Source organism: Ambystoma mexicanum, chromosome 14 (genome assembly GCF_040938575.1).
Source record: "Ambystoma mexicanum isolate Mex_15411 chromosome 14, UKY_AmexF1_1, whole genome shotgun sequence".
In the NCBI taxonomy this organism is placed as follows: domain Eukaryota; kingdom Metazoa; phylum Chordata; class Amphibia; order Caudata; family Ambystomatidae; genus Ambystoma; species Ambystoma mexicanum.
The window spans coordinates 307,140,392-307,160,609 of record NC_090940.1 but is presented as its reverse complement, the minus strand read 5'-3'; the positions used below and the strand labels follow the sequence as shown (position 1 = coordinate 307,160,609).

General features: G+C 47.4%; 1 protein-coding gene across 2 annotated transcripts in view; it reads right to left on the bottom strand.

The window, feature by feature from the left end:
* Window positions 1-20,218, bottom strand: part of PPP4R3A (protein phosphatase 4 regulatory subunit 3A) — a 547,019-nt gene that overhangs the window by 331,428 nt on the left and 195,373 nt on the right. For both annotated transcript variants that reach the window (XM_069637435.1, XM_069637437.1), the window contains exon 3: window positions 8,920-9,018. In XM_069637435.1, the coding sequence (XP_069493536.1) occupies window positions 8,920-9,018 (99 nt within the window). The remainder of the gene's footprint in view (window positions 1-8,919; window positions 9,019-20,218) is intronic.

The window sequence follows — 20,218 nt, the reverse complement described above, 5'->3', positions numbered from 1 at the left end:
GGGGAGCCAGTTTGTACCATAGCTCCCTGTCGTAGCGGGCCACGATAGCCAAGGCGTTGGCCGCTTTAATCGTCGTCGCTGCCGACGAGATGACCCTGCGTCCCATAGCGTCCAATTTCTTTCCCTCGCCGTCCGGTGGGGAAGTCGATGTGGAGGCCGCACCCCCCCCGCTTTCTTCCTGGCCGCCGCGGAGACGACGGAATCCGGGGTAGGCTGCGCCCGGAGGCACAGGGGGGCCGCGTCCGGGAACAGGTACTTCTTCTCGTACCGGTCTCTTCTAGCTGGCGTCGTGGAAGGGTTCTTGAGGAGGGCGAGGCCCTCATCCCAAATGTCGTCCAGTAGAGGCACCGCGAGGACGGTCTTCCTCTTGGCCTCGCGCCGTTGATAAAGGAATCCTTCCTTTTTCTTCTCGACAGGGCAGAATTGGAAAGCTCGGATGCCCTGGCGATCATGGAGTGGAACGATCCAATCTCGTCGGGCGGAGAAGCCCTGGTGGGAGGTGACGACGGTAGATCCTCGTCGTATACCTCGTCGTCCGTACCCGTCGCTGCCGTGTCAGTCCCCGTATCATCCCCTCGGGTGGACGGGGAGGAGGGCTGGACGGGGCGCGACGGCTGAAAAGGAGGTGGAGGGTGAATCCTTTTCTTGGGCGGGGGAGCGCCAGAAGGTCCCGGTTCAGGATCCCCCGACGGGAGAGGTTCCTCCGTCGGCAACGGTAGTCTCGTCCTTATCTCTGAACATAAGGACTGTATAGCCAACAAAATGGCCGCCGAGTTGTCTTGCGGCGCTGGCAGAGGGGAATCCGACGGGCGATCAGGGGCCCCGTCGGCACCCTCGACGATGTCGTCGTCACCTGCGTCGGGATCCATCCCGACGGGCCGGTCTTCTTCCACGCCAAAGCCGTGGCTTAAGACCTCGATCAGCTCTTCCTCTGAGGTTGAGGCCGAATCTACGACGATGCCCTGCCCCCCCTTTTTCTTTCCCGCCGGGGGTTTCACGGGGGTCCTATCGATGGGCACAAAAGAGGACTCCCTCCGAGGTGGCAGGGAGACTCTGAGCCCCGAGGTCGCCACCACTGGTGTAGCCTCCACAGGCTGAGCCAGGGCCGCCGCGACAGTATCGATAGAGGGCTTGGCCGGATGGATTAAGGCCTTCACCACATTAGGTGCGCTCACCGCCTTATCCTTGAGGGGGGGGGAGACACTGCCTCGCTCCCCCTCCGATGGGGCCTTCGAGCTCGACCGGGGCCTCTCCAGGAGCTTCGCCGGGTGCTCGCCCTTCCTCTTACCCGACCCAGAGCGTTGGCTCGTGGCTGAAGGTGCCGGGGAGGGTGCGCCCTGCCTGGCGCCCGTAGAGCCCGACCGTTCGGCGCTCCCGGTGCCAGCGGACTCGCGGTGCTTGGCCTTGTGTTGGACCCCCGTCGCCGGGGCGTCCTCAAAGGTCTTAGAAGACCGCTCGGATTTCTTCCTCTTCTTCTCGCCTGACGGGCTCTTCCCTTCCAGCCAGTTGGCGAGACGTTGATGGCGGTCCTTCATGGTCGGCTCCGACATGTTGCCGCAAAACGCACAGTCCTTCTCCACGTGCGTCTTGTCCTCATGTAAGCAGTAGCGACAAAAGGAGTGTTCGTCCTTCTTAAAGACGTTCTGCAGCTGGCATCCAGGGCAGATCCTGAACAGCTTTCCGGGCGTCGAGCTTCGCTTCTCCTGGGCCATGTCCGGGCCTGAGAAACTTCTGGAATCCTCCAAAAGCGTAGCTCGACGAAATCTTCACCCTTGAGGGGCGCAGACGAATCCGACACGGGTCCCCGTTGATCGGATGGAGAGTCGGTGGAGCTTGAGGCTCTTTTGACCGAAAAAAACGAAGTTTTTGAGAAAAAACGTGAAAAAAAATAGCAGTAACGCTCGAGAGCAATAGCACGAGGATCCCAACACATGAACGTGCGGTAAAAATCTGAAGATGGCTGCCAGAGGCGATGGTTAGGTAGAGGGCAGTCATTGGCTGTGGTCAGTATGACGCAGATACCAGTGATTGGTTATTGCTACGAAAGACAGATCAGAAACGAAACCGATACTGGTTTTTTCTTTACCGAGGATTCCCAGCCTGACGACGGGGAATATTCATGAGCATGTGAATCCATGCCAGACCCCATGCTGGAGAAGCCTGAACCAACAGTGCTCCCGGTGCGCGCGGACTCGCGGTGCTTTGCTTTCTGTTGGGCCCGGGTCGCCAGAGCACCCTCAAAGGTCTTAGAAGACCGCTCAGACTTCTTCTCACCTGCTGCCGGGCTCTTTGACTCCAGCAAGTCAGCACGTTGTGTACAATGGTCCTTCATGGACCAGACGGACATGTTCTTGCAGAACGCACAGTCCTCCACGTGCGACTTGTCGGAGTGCAGGCAGTAGAGGCACCGAGAGTGCTCATCTTCCTCGAAGAAGTTCTGTAGTCCACATCCTGGGCAGATCCTAAACAGCTTGGATCCAACGGGCGTCAGTCTTTGTCTTGAGCCATGTCCACGCGGCGTAGGCCTCAAAGATCTTCCGGAATACTCCAAGAAGTGAAATTCGATGAAAATTCGTCCTTGAGGGGCATAGAAATTTCCGAAAGGGGTCCCCGGTAATCGGAAGATAAATCAGTGGAGCTTGAGGCTCGATTTGACCGAAATAAATGAGAGTAAACTCTTTGAAAAAACGCAACACGCAGTAAAAGCTCGAGAGCCAAGCACGAGGACTCCCAACACTTGAATGTGCAGTAAAAATCTGAAGGTGGCTGCCAGAGGAGGGGCTTCGGTAGAGGGCAGTCATTGGCTGGGGGCAGAATGACCCAGAGACCAGTGATTTGTTATTAGTAGAAAGACAGTTCAGAAACTAAACAGATTTTTTTTTTCCTTTACCGAGGATTCCCAGCCTGACAAAGGGAATATTCATGAGCATGTGCATTCATGCCAGACCCCATGCTGGATAACTATTATACCCCTACGTCCCGTCCCCTTTCCTCCATACTTATGGGAGATTCCCAAGCACTCCTCACAGGAATTATGGGTGGATGGAAACTCCTTACTGAAACAGGTTCCTAAGCACAACTTGACCGAACTGAGCATCAGCCCTGGAGCTCAGCTACAGGCTGTAATGCTTACAAAAAGCTGATGGAGAGGCCCACGTAGCCGCTTTCGCAATGGTCTCCAAGGGAACATTTTTGGAAGGCAACGGCAGTCGCCTTGCCCCGCACAAGATGAGCATGAATTCCCTTTGGGGCCCGAAGACCCTGAATCGTATACGCCTGAGAAATACAGGCAGCGATCCATCGGGAGATAGTCGCTTTCGAGGCCGGCTTTCCTTGCGGATTTCCGAAGGTCACAAAAATCTGCAAAGAGTTCCTAAGCTCAGATGTTCTGTCCAGATAGAACTTAAGGGCTCTAACATCCAGGCAGTGCAGAACCCTTTTGGCCTCTGAAGCCGGGTCTGGGAAGAAGATGGACAATGAAACTGACTGATTCAAATGAAAATCAGAGACCACCTTCGGAAGAAACGCAGGATTCATACGCAGGACAACCTTGTCCTTATGAAAAGTAAGGAATGGATGCTCCGACAAGGCCTGAAGCTCGCTTACACGCCTTGCCGAAGTCACTGCAATCAAAAAGGACACTTTCCACGAAAGGTACTTAAATCGACAGCCATGGGCACAAAAGGCTTATGCCACAAAGCCGCAAGGACCACATTCAAATCCCACCTTGGATGCAGGTTGCAAACAGGAGGATAAAGCAGCATCAGGCCCGCAAAGTGTCTATTAATGACTGGATTAGACAGTGAAAACTAGCACTGGTCAGTGGACAAATAAACGGCAACAGCCGATAAATAAGTCCTGCAGGACAAGACATGAATGCCAGACTCTGCCGATGCGAAACAAAAGACAGGACCATGTCGATAGTAGTCTCCCTGGGGTTCAGCTACTTAGCCAAACACCAGTGGCAGAAACGAAGCCATTTACTTCTGAACTGAAATCTTGAAGAGGGCTTCCTGGCCACCTGAATGATGCGCATGTTATCCTCAGACAAACTGAAACGCTCTAAAGATCTGAACTCAGGCACCAGGCCGCCAAGCTGAACGATTATGGAGAGGGGTGCCACAGCTGCTGATCGCTCCGATGAAGCAGATCGGGCACCAGCGGAAGCTTGAGCGGCGGGCACACCGATAGATGCTGAAGCTCCGAAAACCAAAACCTGGCTGGCCCCCAAGGGGCTATGAACAGCAGGGAGCAATTCACTGTGTTCCTCGGCTTGCAAAGCGCCCGATGGATCAGAGGAAGGGGCGGAAAAGCATAGGCCTTCAAGTTGTGCCATGGAATCTCGAGAGCATCCCCCAGTTAGGAGGCTCCAAGCCCGTTCCTGGAGGCATACAGGGCAAGCTTTCTGTTTGTAGACGTTGCAAAGAGGTCCGCTTCTGGAGTGCCCAAATTGCGAAAAATCTCCGTGTTCAGTTCCCACTCGTAGCTGACAATTGCTCATCGGCTGAGGGCATCTGCAGTGACATTCAGCTGGCCTGGGATGTGTACTGCTACCAGCCAGATACCATGCTGAATGGCACATTCCCAAATCTGAATGGCAAGACCCACACGAGGAGGAGACCTGGTACCCCTCTGCTTGTTGATATAGAACATGGACACTGCATTGTCCATGCGGACACGGATCACCCTGTTGACGATGCCTGGTTTGAACGCTTTCAGCGCCAGGAATATCGCCAAGAGCTCCAGATAATTTATATGAAGCTGTCTGTCCTGTGGCGACCAAAGATCGAAAACCTGAAGAGAACCCAGAGTTGCACCCCAACCCAAAAGGGAGGAATCAGTCGTGACAGTCAAGAGTGGGCAAGGGTCCTGGAAGGGAGCATCCGACAGATTGCCGAGAGATGACCACCAATACAGGTAACTTTTTCAGCGGGGGAGGGGAGATGAGGTTCAGTAGACCACCAGGGATGGCTTGCAAGAGGTGGGGCATGCTTGAAAATGATTTGTTTTTGCTGGTGTGACCGTAGGTAACATGTTTATTTTGTTTACAGCTTTTTCTACGCGATCAGGTGCAACGTTATGAGAGTACCTTTTTTTATTATTCTATGGTTAGAGCCCTCTGTCAGTGGGGTGGGTGAGCCTGCGGCTGGATTGTTGGTGGCGTGGGTGGGAATGGGCCTTCTGGGCAGACATGTTGGTGGGCTGGGACAAATTGCCCTCCATGCCAGCAGAACATTGGTGTTTCCCTGGGACCGGATCCCTCCCATGAGGGTTGTCTGTCTGCAAGCCCAAGCTCCACCTCCGGGGAGGAATGGCGATCCTGCCGGGGCTCGCTGGAGCTGCTGCTGTGCTTAGGGGACGGTAAACCCACATGGTACATGGATGTCCAACGCCAGGGACATCACGTCCAACCGTCCTGGAGTTGCGGCTGGGCTGAATTACAGCTTTTCCCTTCGGGGAGGTATTGGCATACTGCCGAGACTCCCTGGTCGGGAGAAGCTGTAACGCAGGGCAGCCAAGGCACCAGCAAAGTCGGCAGTGATATTCCTGGCCTTGGGCACCCTTCTCCCATGTGGGTCTTTGCCAGGGTTTCTGGGGGCCGATTTGCGCAATTCAAACCTTACGGATTCCCACGGGTGTCCTCTTTTCAGAAATGCATGGGGTGAAATTCAGCTGTCGGAACAGAGGGGGGTCTTTTAGACTTCTCCCTTGACGCCCAGGTAGGTGCACCCACACATGTGAGGTAACGTTTTCATCGGGACACCTGTGGGAACGTAGGACGGTAGGCCATGTGTTGTTGGCGGTGTGTTTCGGTGGGTGAGCCAAGTGAAATGTGCGGAAAATGCATTTTTTTGCGCCACATTTCGGACTTTGCTGGGGTTTCTGGGTAATAAATTCTGGGCTGATTTGCGCAAGTCAGACCTCTGCGGATTCCCACGAGTGTCCTCTTTTCGGAAATGCATGGGGTTCCCTGTTTTCCTTGGTGGCTTGGACACCCTTAGCCCATATCTGAATGGTGTGCCCAACTAGAACAATTGTGAAATTCAGCTGTCGGAACAGACTTAGGGGTAGGGGTCTTTTAGGCTTTCCCCTTAGCGCCCAGGTAGGTGCACCCACACATGAGGTACCGTTTTCATCAGGACACGTGTAGGAACGCAGGAAGGTATGACATTTGTTGCGAGTGTGGTTTTCATAACGTTTTGACCCATTTGCTGGTGCCCTATGTCACACAACCCTTTCTTTTCCCAAATGTGCCCTACATTTATTTGCTAATTTAGGCACCATACACTTTTGTAACCTGCACAAGTCACCTACCCTTGAAAAGGTCTGCCTGTGCTCTTTAAAAAATGCATGCTTGCCGTTCCTCACCACATTGGTTTTCCTGATTTACACATGCTAAGTATTTATTTGTATAAGTATGTCTGTTCAGGTCGTAAGTATAAAACTCCTGTGTACCATGGCTCAGTGTTTGCCTTGTGGTATTGCTTGTTTTGTGAAACACTACAAAAAATTTGTGCTTTCCTAATTGCAAGAGTCGGGGACTGTAGCGGAGCATTGTTTTTCTCATAGAAGCCAATGCCGTACCAAGCCAACCATGTCCACCACATACCTTTTTTGTCGGTCATTTTCCCGCTTTTTCCCCAATCTATGGCATTTTCCCCTACATAGTTGTTGCCCAACCTGCGCAAATAACCCCTTCCTAAACTTGGAATTTTGTCTACTTTTCAGAAATGTATGCCTTTGTCCTCCAGTTCGGCTTTCCTACCCTTTTCTTCCATTCCGTCCATGCATGTCCAATTGGCAAAAATGGCCAAAATGTTTAAAAAGACCTGAAATATTTATTCATGGGGTCAGAGTGCATGAGCTTCTGAAATTTTCCGAAAAAAAGGCATCCTCCGCCGAAGGTTTAGATACTGGGGCGGGTGGAGGCCTCATGAGAGGAGTAGCTCCAGGGCCGCAAGGGAGAGGCCTGCCAAGAAGGGCCCTCTCTCCATCCCGATTAACAGATCAATGGCGCAGATGCCGCAGGAATCGAAACCGAGTGGAGTAATGGCATCTGAGCGGTCCAGTCAAACTGGACGAAACGGTGCCCAAGGAAAACTATGTTCATCTAAAAAAATGCTCACAACACTGATGGTGTAAGGGAAGAGTCCAAAATGGCTGCCGTAGTTCACGCAGGAACAGGCGCCATTTTGTCAGCGCCTGACGAGAACTGCGTCACATGTGTGAGTGAGGCAGGTGTCTCCACAGACGGGCCAGGGGTCTTGACTTTAGCCTTGACACAAGGAACCTCAGCAGAGCCGGTATTGTGTGGCCTAGGATGTTTCTGGGACATACTATCAGCCAAATTTGCCTCTAAAAGAGGAACCTCAGCCACGCCGGTAGAGGAATTATGGTCAGCAACTTCACTCTGTGCCCCCTCGACAGAACTGGTATCACCACCAGGGCGGGAACGATGAGGAATCCACCTCACCAACAAGAACTTAACAGGCATCTCAGTTCTGCGGTCACCTTAGCCTCAGACAGAGGAACCTCGGACCAGAGTCCGGTATTAACTCCCTCACGAGGGGCTTCGAACCTTGGTTCAGTACAGAAAGCCTCTAGCGAGGCCTCAGGGTGCGCCTCAGTGTCTGTATGGGAAGCTCCAGACAAGACCTCGAAGCAAGCTTGGGTACCCCAGCCTCAGTACAACTGGGCCGTTGAATAGACCATACAGGAGGGGCATCTGATTGCAATCCGGTGTAGGCAGGCCCCTCACGGAGTGCCTCTGAGAAAACAGGTACTTTTTTTAGGCCTGAAAGGCACCTCAGGGGAAACCCCGCTAACAGAGCTTTTGAAACTCCTCCTGGCCACCACCTCCCACCGCTCCACACGACGTTTAAGTGCCCGGACAAAAAGGGAATCGCAGTAGAAGCACGAGTCCCACCGGTGATCCGGACCCAAACACTCTAAAGAGGATGGTGATCCACCCTAGCAAAGCGTTGCTCGCAAGAAGGAAAATCTAACTGGACCGGCATAGACTGACTACTATGCAACCGCTAAACTGGAGCAGGAGAGAAGGACACGAAGGAAAAAAAATCTTCTGGAGGATGCAAGTGCGTCCAGTGCCGAACGTGCAGAGAAAAGGACTAATGGCCGATGCGCTGGGCGGAGCTAAGGAGGGCAGGGTTACGGCCACATGCGGTACCCTGCGTAAAAAGAGAGGAAGGGCACATTTTTCAAAGTGCTCCGTTTCCGTCCCACAGGACGGAGGAATGTCCTGTAAGTATGGAGGAAAGGGGGCGGGATATAGGAATAGGATGATCACGAGCTGATCAGGAACTATGGACTGCCAACAAGACCATTCTTCAGCTATAGTAAATGAAAAATAAAAACTAGAGTACAAAATAAAAAGGTAAATAAAAAAACAAAATCTGCTGAAAGGCACATCGATGCACATGTAATTTGCTCTTTCAAAACATGTCGATATATTGCATTTCTCAACAGCTAAGAATATTCAACAAAGTATATTCTGATTATTCAAAAACAATACATTGTACCGATGCAGTCATTTCAGATCCTAACATTCTCCGTTTACAGGAATAAGTTGACCTACATTTTTAAAAAGGTGCTTTGCTTGACATGCGACATTCGGACATATTTAATGGTTTTACAACCAATTAAATATTTGATTAAACAAAATAGCAGATGATGCAAGAAAAAAAGGCTTCCACCAACTTTGAAAACATGAAAGAGCAAGGCTACACTACCCAGAAAATGTCAGATGGTTTTACATGAGCTTTTTTAATCTACCCTGTCGAATCTAGTCTTTCTTCGGTTCTTTCTGTTGCTTTCAGTGTTTTCTCTGTAGCCAACAGGTACTAAAGCCAAGAAAGGCCTTGACAGCCATTCATTCAGTAATGTAGCTTAAAACCTTACCTGACATATCTTTTCCCAGATTTCATCACAGCCTGCTTTTTCTTGAAAACTAAGCGCCAAATCATAATTTTCAGCTTCTGACCACACAATTAGCGTGTCCTAAAAGAGTCAGGAAAAATGTGTTATCGGTAAACAAAGATGCTATACAGATGAAAACAAAATGCTATAGGTAGGAGATTTCCAATGAAAAAAGTATTACGTAAATTGTGATGGTCAATACAAAAGCTCTAAAGAACCATACAGAACAAAAATCAAGTAACCGTCAGGCTACTGACAGTGATGCAAAAGGAAATTCAAAGTCTAAAGACGTGGAAACAAACTATTAAGGGAACTATGGTTTTGAAGTGCAAGAAAGCAAGATATTAGGGGGACATGTGTGTATATAAAAAGGTAAAAACGCCTTACCATTATTTCTCAGGACACTTATGACGCCTACAAAGGTCCAAGTCAAAGGTCCCCTCTTTATTTCTAAACCACCATCCCCTCACTGTGATGTGAAGTAAAATAATGCCCAACTTGGATAACAAGGGAAATACTTCACATAATATGTACCTTTAGAATGTCTTCCATTATTTATGGCCCCTTGTGCTTTAAACATTTTATTTAATTTCAATGATCAATATCAATTATTATACTCGTGAGACTTGGGGCTGAAAACTTATGCCCAACATCAATAGGAGTATGGTTTCTATTTAGCATGATTTAATGTTTATTCTAAAACATACACTAGCTATGATGACATTGGTATGGGATTTGTTTACAACATAAGCTAACAAGAGGTTTGTCATTTTAAATTTTGCATTTGTCTTTACTTATTGCGAAAGGTTCAACTGAATGAAACCAATACACGATAAATAAATGTTTAATAGATGTGCCCTAATGTTTTATTTAGAGATTGTACATCTCATCTGGATGTTTACGGCGGAACAAAGAAATTAACTCACGGTGTTATTGCTCTGCCGTTGTGCAAGAATATGGTGCTTATTGAGCCAGCAGTAATGTAGACTGGTAGACAGTGATTAGTAATGACAGTAAAGCTAGTAAGACACTGTCACGCTTCTGACTGAACCATGCAGGAGTTAATTTGGTACGGATTCATGTCTGGACCTTCTTAAGTTACAGCTTCCTATCTTGTGTGACTTCCCATCTCATACACTTAATATACAGGCACTGACTTAGAATTGACTAGATCTGAATAGAGTATACATTTTGTTTCGAGACGGATAGATGAACATGGTCAAAATTGAAATCACCAGCTATCTGAATGAAACTTGTTCACCTCTTGGTTACTGCATATCATTTCCTCCTCAACTTATTGACCATCTAGTTTGTGGGGATCACATTTACTAATGTTGAGGCCATGGGATGAGCTGCATATATGAGGTGTAATTAACGCAGTGACTGAATATGGATGCTGTACCTGGTGCCGAGGAGTATGGAGGCAAAATGGAAATATTCATGTCCACGCTACGTACTGCAGTCAAGTATGGTGTCTATCAGAATACTAAAAACCCTTTGAGTGGATATGTTTTCAGGGGAGGGAATGGGTTATGTTTGGATGCCCAGGATCCTTATAGGAGGTTTACATTTTGCATGATGTACTTGGATATTATCGCTGTTTAGGTGATTCATTGGGCTATATGATGGAGGTTACTACGTGAGAAGTGGGAAAGAAGACTAATGTTGGGAGAGGGTTTTATAGGTAGTTGGTGTTGTACCTGAATGTATTTTGGAGGAAAGTATGTAGGGAAGGTTACGGTCACACCATTTTTTTTAAATTTTTTTATTTATTTGTTTTGGTTTAGATAAACCTTTACAAAAGTTCATTTGCATTACAGTGGTTTCAGACACAAACTGAATCGCATTACAAAAAGAAACGTTACAGACTAACAGAATAGCGTCAACCGACTATCCAATATTCTCTTGCGCAAAACATAATACTTATACCTTGTGCAATACAAAGTAATACTTCTACCACGTCTAATCATTACTTTTCATACCATGGCTTCGTAGAGTAACCTGATAAGCAACCCAATCTGTTCTCTAAACTCTTACATAGTAAGAAAGCCACATAAAATCTAAAGGTAAATTTCACATTCTAAAAATTCACTACCTTTTTAAAACAGGGCGCAAATGTTTCGCAGAAATGTTGCCACCCTGATATTCAAGTTGCCTTTACAATTGTGTAACATTTTATACCAAATAAATTCTCTGTCCATGTCATGATCTCTGCTTCCAAAAGATCAGGACTTGCCCAACTCCCTTGGAAGCAGACCCATAACCCCGGTTCCGAGTGCCAGCCAGTCCCAATTGGGACCTTTTGGACCCTGTCCTGGCGCCAGTGGCACCAGGCTCATATAGATGCCCAGTCCCAGCGCTGGAAGCGCCGGGCTCATAATGCTTGGGTGGACTTACCTGCAGCAGACCATGCTGCTTACTTACCTGCCAGTTGAGCCCCTGATCCTCTTCTGTTTGGGACTACTTTTCCTGTTGGGTGGGGCAGGAGCCACTCCCTAGGTTCAGAACACGAACTCTTCTGGAAAGCAGGAACTCTTTTCTTACCTAGGCGAGGCTGTGGAAGGAGACACCTAAGCACTACAGGAGGCTATTTAAACCACACCCGACGGATGAATCTTGCTTTGCGTTATTCTGCATTCTCTGCAGCAGAACGCTCATCGTGTCTTCAGCTTCTGATCCTGGGCCTAAGGGAACAAAGGCTTACCTACTCTTCGCATGCTCCGGAGGTCTTCGCACTGCATTCCGGCATCTGAAAGACAAAGGCTTACCTACTCTTCACATGCTCCGGAGGTCTTCGCACTGCATTCCGGCATCTGAAAGACAAAAGCTTACCAGCTCTTCGCACGCTCCGGTGGTCTTCGGCGCTGCATCCCGCATCTGAAAGACAAAAGAAGGTGCGTTTAAAGACATTGGGCAACTTTATTACTCACGTGCCATTACTCCTTCCCACGCCGAATCCAGTGGGTATTCCAGCACCCTTCAGCTTCTCTAAAGCTCCGAACTTGTACCTGCAAGATAAAAGGGACAGTTAGTGCGCATCGTGAAGCAGGCTACAAGCGCTTACTTACGTGCTTCCAGGCGCTTCTATTCCTCACGCGGGTTCGATCCTCAATTCTCTTCAGCCCGCCATCCGCCATCGCCGGAACCCTGCAAAACAAGAGATATCATTACAAAAGACTTTTAAGACATTTGAAGTGCCCAGAACTTACCGTTCGTGCAGTTAACGACGGACAGCAGTCCTCTGAGGTCAAGGGGCCTGCACCCTTATCCAGTGAAGAAACTGGTTACGGCACCCTGCCCCGAGGCAGATGGAGAGCTCGGCGTTCACTTACCTAAGGTGAGGGCGTTAACCTTTGGGGTTCTACAGAGGAGAGAGGCACCCAATAACCCCAGTTCATTAATCCCATATTTTCTATCTGCAGACATCTTACTCTTCGAGTCAGACATACAGTGCACAGAGGTCCAGCCCAAAGAGCCAACCGTGTGTTACACATCACCTTTGAAGATACGGCATTCACCCAGTCAAGACCGGCGCCTCTGCGGGAATCAGGTGAGCGTTACAGTCCAATTGCGCCGTATTATTAACATATTGGGCAAAATATAACCGTCTTTTTTCCTTTAATGCCGGACAAACCAATAGTATGTGTTTCAGGTCCTCGACCATACCTTCTACCTTACAGAACCTGCACCATGGCCATAATATTTGAACTGTGGATCTAATTGATAGTATTTGGTTAGTAGGCAGAACATTGAATCTAAAACGCATGAAATCGTTTCGGATTGTTATATTAGGATACTTGTTTGAGTAACATTCCATCCATGGTAACCATTTGTTAAAAGCACACACTTGTTAGTATATTTTTGTATTCAGTATTGCACTTTTAGTATGGATCCAGTCAAAACCCAACACACTTTCTTTCACCCTAGCCGGGTTATTCATCAGGGAGGAAGCTGAAATTCCCATTATCCTTAGACTATTTGAGATTTCCTCATTCAATTCCACTATAAAAGTACTGGAAGTGTCTTGACCAGCATAATAGTACAACATGTTGGTGTCCAAGGAATTCCATTTCCTCCATAACATCATTCTTTTGCATGTCACCAAAGCTTGAAGCGAGTTAAGACCAAGACCCAATTCATACTTAATTAAATTGAACGGTATACATTTCGGAAGATGATACAGTACCGATTTCCAGATGTAGCTTTCTATCGAGGCCCATTCACATTTGCATGCTAAGGGATGAAATTCAGCCCCATATGTCAATCTGGGAATCACTTTTTTGGTGTAATATTCTCTGAGAGGAATCATTGAAAATTTCCCAAATTTTGCATCTAGGGCCCGCATTTGAGATATAGCAATATCAGCCTTAAGTTTCAATTGAGTTTGTAGTAGGGGTCTAGATAGTGTACCTGCTATCGAGAAGCCCAGGTATTTATATTCCCCTTTAGCTTTAATACTTAAGTTCCCTGAAACCCATGACATCGTGTTTAATTTCTTATTTTTCCTCCCTAGACCAACAATAACTGTTTTGTCCGGATTGACCTTGAATGCAATTGAGTCAATAAAACCCTCAAAAGCTCTGAGCATGCGCTGGAGTCCCACTTTAGTGGTGTCAATTAGGAGGAAATCATCAGCCTAAGCTAACCAGGCCATGCGTATACTCGATATTCTAGGTGGAACTAACCCCTCATTTAGTAAAGCCGTAAAGGCGCCACAGATTGAAGATTGTGGGTGCCAATCTACAGCCTTGACGCAGTCCGTTATAGATGGTAAAAAGATCCGAGAGGGTACCCGCTGAATCCAATCTGACTCTCACATCTGTCTGAGAATAAATTGTCCTTACAATATCCAACAGGTTTGCCGGCATATTTAAAGTTCTTAATTTAACCCACAGTATATTCCTGTCAACTAAATTGAACGTGGAACACATGTCCATTGACGCAATAAAGACCGAGGTCTCCGCCTTTTTCATTGCTTCGGCCCTCAAACAGTGCAAGATGAGCCCCCCCCCCACATTCCGTCCCCATATTTCTCCTAAAGCCGAAATGTCTCATATCTAAGACCTGCTTTTCAATCCATTTCTGGATATCTCTCAGAACAAGTGACGTGAACAGTTTTGATTTTGGGTCAGCCAAGGCAATAGGTCTATAGCTCTTTGAGCATAGTCTGGAACCCTTTTTAAATATGGGTATGATAATCGAAACCTTCCAGGACAGTGGAAAAGTTTTGGTCTCAAGTATATTAGTGAACAGAGTGGAAAGTATTCTAGCCCATAGTTCGGGGTCTGACTTAAGGATTTTATTCGACAAATTGTTCGGTCCTGGTGCCGCAGAATTTTTAGATTTTACTATTAGATTTTTTATCTCCCAGGTGGTAAAATTCAGTTGCCAGTTTATATCTCGTTTCTCAGGGACCCCTGTCACGTCCTTCTTGGGACAGTACATGTTTACAAAGTGACCCTTCCACATTTCTTCATTAATGGGATTCACTAATAGTTCCTTCTGGGGTTTGTCCCAGTTATTCATTAGATACCAGAAGTTTCTTGAATTGGAACCCCTTAATGAAGTCAGTTTTTCCCCCATCAGTCTGCCCTTTGATTATTCTATGTTGCAAGGACCAGTTTTTATAACTTTGTTTGATTTTTTTGATCCTATCCACCATATTAATAAATGACAATCCAGATTTCTTAATTATTCTTATCTCTTTCCTCATAACCCGCTTTTTAATCTTTAATATCCAGGTCAAAATTATGGGCTCTGTCTTTCCTAAGCTGAGTGACCCTATTATCAGTTTTATCCAATTTTTCCAAAGTACTGCGAATATATTCTGTAAAGTTACTCACCGCATAAGGCTTTTCCCTCTGTTCTGAAAAATTCTCAATGTCAGCAATCATGGATGCGGTCTACTTTTTGTTTCCGTCCATGAAATTCGGTTCCATGATTGGTTGACATTAATGTTATACTCAAACCCAATTTTAGACACAATTGGCACAGTGATACCTATTTCCATAGACAAGATACAATGATCACTCAAGGTGGTCTCAATGCACACTAGATTACCAGAACTGTTGAACAAATCCCCTGAGCATATGATAGTCGATTATCGAGTGGCAGCCTCTGGCTTTCCAAGTTGGCTGAAGGTTTACCAAAATTTCCAAGCCCCACATCTCTACAAAGTGGGACCACATCCTCCCCCTGCACCTTAGGTCATCAGCCCTTGGATTTTGTTCCCCCAATTTACTAATCAGCACATCCCCACTAAAAGAGTCCCCATGAATGGCAGCATTGAGATCACCTGTGATCAATATCTGGCCACCTGTATTAATTAACCAGTTCTGCAATAAAGACCCTAAGTTACATAGTTCCAGCCTTAATTGCCTATCCGGTAATTCCGCCGGGTTCCAGCAAATATTAACCAACAAAAAAGGTGTAATCCTATTATTGTATGTCAGTAGGAAACCCACGGCCAGAAAATGTGCAAAGGCCCATTCTCCCATAATTTTGGGGTTCAAGTGGTTCTTTGCCGCAATGAAGAGGCCTCCCTTAGGACGACCCCCAACTCCCCCTTGGGCACATAGCGAACACACCGTAAATCCCTCCCAACATAGAGGGACCTTTGACCATGTTTCTTGGATAAAGAGTAGATCATATTGTGCCAAATCCCTCATAAAAGTCACATTGTTTAGGAGATTTGCCGAACCTCTCGAGTTCCAAGTTAGCACTTTCAAAGTACCATTTGTCGTTACTAGAGTGGCTTTCCTAGTTTGAGATTTTCAATGGACTCTCTCAGGGACAATGCTAGCCATCTCCAATCCTGTGTCTCCTCCTTTGCCTTCTCCTCGTTCCCTTCTCCTTCTTCCTTATTTAAAGGATTGTCCCTCTGCTCTCTGCCTATATTTCGAGGTGTCACTATTGGATCTGACTGGGACCGTACATATTCAAAAATATCGAAACCCCTAAGATACAACTCTTCTGCTTCTTTCATCATTAGGTTTCTGACCAAAGGGGATGGTATAACTATACGGACATAATCCAGCCTCTGCCTATGTATATAATCGACCAGGTATATGTCTGTAGATTCAATTAAACTTCGGTTAGGAATCTGACCCAATAGAGACAGAATATACGGTCGATTTAGGGAGATGTTATTCTGTTTCTGGAATAATGTGGTCAGAACCAGGGCTGGAAGATCCGGTCTCACCGGGTCCTTCAGGTCCAGTAACTGAAATTGATGGAGCTGATACTTCTACTTCATCCCATTTTCCCTTCCATTGTTCTCTCCCCACCTTCCAGAACAATATTCTTCGTAGGTCTCCTCCCTCGTGTTAATCTGTCTCAATTCCCTCCCAATATTGGGTACCTCCTGCTGTTTCTCTCTTAGCACTCAGTATATTTTGATAAAGGGTCTCATCATTGGCATTCTCCTGAGTTTTACCAGCTATTTTCTGATTATCCTGGTGATGTTTCCCATCTGTACCCCCCCCGTAACTTCGGAGTTCAGAACACCAGGATTATCTGCTCCACTATCCAAACCCGTTTCTAGATTGCCGGGATTGGTATCGCCCCTAGTCGAACACAAATGAATTTTGAGTTCGTTACCTTGGGGGGGATCTTCCAATCCCTGCTCCCCAAGCCCCCCTTATCAACGATGGGGACCGTATTCCTTTCCGGGGGTTTATCAACAGGTAGGTCATTCATCTTCGTGATAATTATAGTCATGGGACTCTCCTTATAAATGGGGATATTAGCTGTTATTTCCTGTGGAGGAACCACATTAAAGATTTCATATACCTCGTCTTTTTTGTTTTTATTTTTCAGAACTTCACAGAGTGGTAGATCACCTTGTACGTATGCACTTTGAGTGGCTTGATCCTTCATCTTACTGGTGGCCCTGCCATCCTCCTTTATATTGTTTTTATTCTGATGTTGATCGATACCTCTAGTTGGTGATTCATCAAGCTCATCCTGAATAACATTTCTCATACATTTTCTAGATGTTTTTGTAATTGCTCCAGTTTTGTTTGTTTTTCTTTTTTTGTTTTGCCATTTTTTAATTCGTCTTTTAGACAAAATAAATTCTGTCATCTGATCCTCAAACCCATTTGTCCTCGTAACTTCCCAACATTTTAGGACAGTGTCCTCCAACGGGATGTGACCCCCAACCCACTAGAATCACGGGCCAGTTCCTGTGAGGCGTCAACCATAATTATCTCTTCCGGGTGGGACTCCTTTGTGAGGTCCACTGGCCTTTCAACCCCTTCCCACTCCTTTATTTTCATAAGAGATTTTGGCAATTTATCTAGTAAACTATCTGGTAGTACTTTGATGTCGGAGGCTAAATTTGTCAAACATTCTGTTTGCTTACGGAGTTCCGACAGAATTAGACGGTTAAAGATTGTCATCATTACCGTGAATTCTGACGGCGGGGAATTCAAACTGCTCACAGTATTATTCTCCTTATCAAATGTAGTACCGTTTGAGAAATCGAGCAGTTTATCATAGTTCCAATTATCATGTACATCCTTGTCATTCAACTTGGGCGTGTTCTCTTGCTCTTTATTTATGTTAGTTACCATCTCTTTAGGATGAGCAATGTTCCCTGTCTCTTGCTCCCCAAAGAGCGGCTGAGAAGGATCCATAATATCTTCAATCTGTTTCCCAAGAAGAGACCGTTCTTAATGCATATTTTAAGAATTCAGCCTCTTGCGATGGATCAATATGGTCCTCAGCCTGTTTTTCTAACTGAGAACATTGTTGCGCACACTGTAGTAAATCAGCCTCTTCCTCATTTGCCTCAGGCAGCGGTAAAGCTGCTGCCTTGGCCAAACTCGCCCTTCTAGTGCTTACCGCAATAAAAAAGTCCGCCCTCGCATCTTTGTGAGGCGGGAGCTTGACTTTCCCCATTTATCACAAGTGAGTTGATTATCGCTACAGAAGTACACAATTCACGTTTTTTTTCTTTTTTTCTCTTTTCCTTCTCTTTCAATCACACCCTATGCAGCAAGACACACCAGCCTCTAGTATAAAAGTCTGCACAGCCCTAATGGCTCTTACCCCCTCCTCCCTCCGCCAGTCCAACAGCCGCACTTCCAAGCACTTCCGGATGCGCGTGGACCTGTGCTTTTAAGGAAGTGGCTGAGAGCAGGTGGGCCGGCAGTGGGCGGGACCAGTGGGCGTGTCTAAAGGGAGGAGAGAACCAGAATGAGTAACTCACTCCTCTTGCACAACCTGCGGTGAACCCGCGGTCAAGTCAAATCAAAATAATCATTGAGTGCCTTGGAAACATAAATGCCCTCGAGTTTCAATGAAGTCCCAAAATAATTGCTCGTTTCGTGCGGCGACAGCGCTGCAAACTTCCTCTTGCCGACGCCTCGACTGCAAAGTCTGCTTCCCAAGTCCAAGTGTCAATTCCAGCAGCGAGACACAGCCCAACAGCCGCACTTCCAAGCACTTCCGGATACGGCCATACTATAGGAATGATTATGTGGAGGAGTTGGAGGATTGTGAATGTATGTTTGGATGTGTATGGTTTTTATGAGATCTCATTGGGTGTAGATGGTTGTCATTTACTGGGGGATAGTAGTTGGGTTTGGTTATGTTTAAGGGATAAATGGCCTTGAAGATTAAGTGGGGGGGGGGGGGTTTGTATATTGTGGCAATTAGTTGGGAAAAATATTGATAATTATAATTGTATGTTCATTAGGGCATGGGATTACTGGCGAGTATAGTTCTAGGTAAAATGTTGGAATATATATAACAATGCATTACTTACCGTAAAAGCATTTCTGATGGTTGTATCTGCTTAGATTCACATGCTGTGCATAGGTCCGACATCCAGAGGTCACTGAGGAGTATTGCATTTTGTTTTTCATAGTCGAAAAGGGGACGTCGACAAGGCGTGTCTGTAACACTATCCCTATAGTGACGTGCGTTGTACCCACAATCCCTCACGCGTCGAGGTCCCTCTGTTTGTATTTTTTCTGCCCAGCTACTGGTCGCCTTTATGTGGAGCTCCTCGAGAGACATTGCCAAATAGTTCGACCTTTGGTCGTTTGTTATTAACATCAATAACGTAGATCCCTCCCTCGACGCAGAGCTGTTTCTCCGGCGAGCAAGATCTTCGACGGAAGGACGAGCGGAGGGGATCCTTCGGCGCTGCCGAACACCTGACCTGGCCTCGCCGGCCATACACAGTAGGGAGAGTGGGGTTGCGTGGGTCTTTCTTTCTCTTTAAGAATGACTTTCTCTTTCCCCTCCCTCTCTTTCAAGGTCGTAGTCACACTTCTTGCCCTCAGCTATGGAGAGGACGCCATTTAATTTTTGGCCGCTTTGCAAGGGTAAATTTACTTGGAAGGATAAGCACAAACGGTGCAACCGTTGCTTACCCCTCGATCACCAGGAGGACGGCTGTGCGGCCTGTAAATTACTAAAGCCCAAAACTCTAAAAGACCGCAGGGTCAAAAGGTGGGCGGCCTACGCAATGTCTAGGCCTGACTCCTCGCCCGCTGCCGCTGAGTGTGATGAGGACAGTGACTACACGGCCCCCGTAACGGAGGCTGTAGACCTCTCGAAGGAGCGTTCACGCTCCCCGTTATCCGTCCCCGGCCCCGACAAGCCCGGCTCACGGCCAGTTTATGGGGATGAACACCCCAGCGACAAGGACGCACATGGAAAAACACTAAAGCACATACCCCCCGGCACGCATTCGTCGAAGACGAAGGCAGCCATAGCGCCAACGGGGACGCCGGGCCCACCGGCATCTTCCGCCGACCGTAAGGGTCGTCAGCCCTCCCTGCCACCGCTTCCGCAAAAGGCGACCGGGCATTCTAAAGATAAGGGCGCTAGCACCAAAACCTCCGGCGACGCGCATCTCAAGAGCGCTCACGTTGCCAACAAGGACTCGACGGGCAAGGACTCGACGGCGATCGATCCCTCGGAAGAGAGAATGATCGCCGAAAGCCTTGCGCGCATAGCATCTAAGAACGGCCAGAGACGTACGGCGAGTGAGACGCCGAAAACCGCGCACAAGGCCAAAGATACGCCGAAAACGTCGGAAATCAGATCAGGCCAGTTCCCGATGCCGACAGAAGGCCCTAGCCAGCGAGAAGGCTACTCAGAAGGCGAAGGCTCACTTTCTTCGACGTTATGGGACAGAACCAGACAATTACAGGGGGAAGAAACTCCTTTTTCATTCCCAGACCGTCCTGGCCCACCTCAGTGGACCTTTGAAAGGTTCCAGACCTGTATGGATAAACTAGACAGGTTCATGTCCATCCCAGAA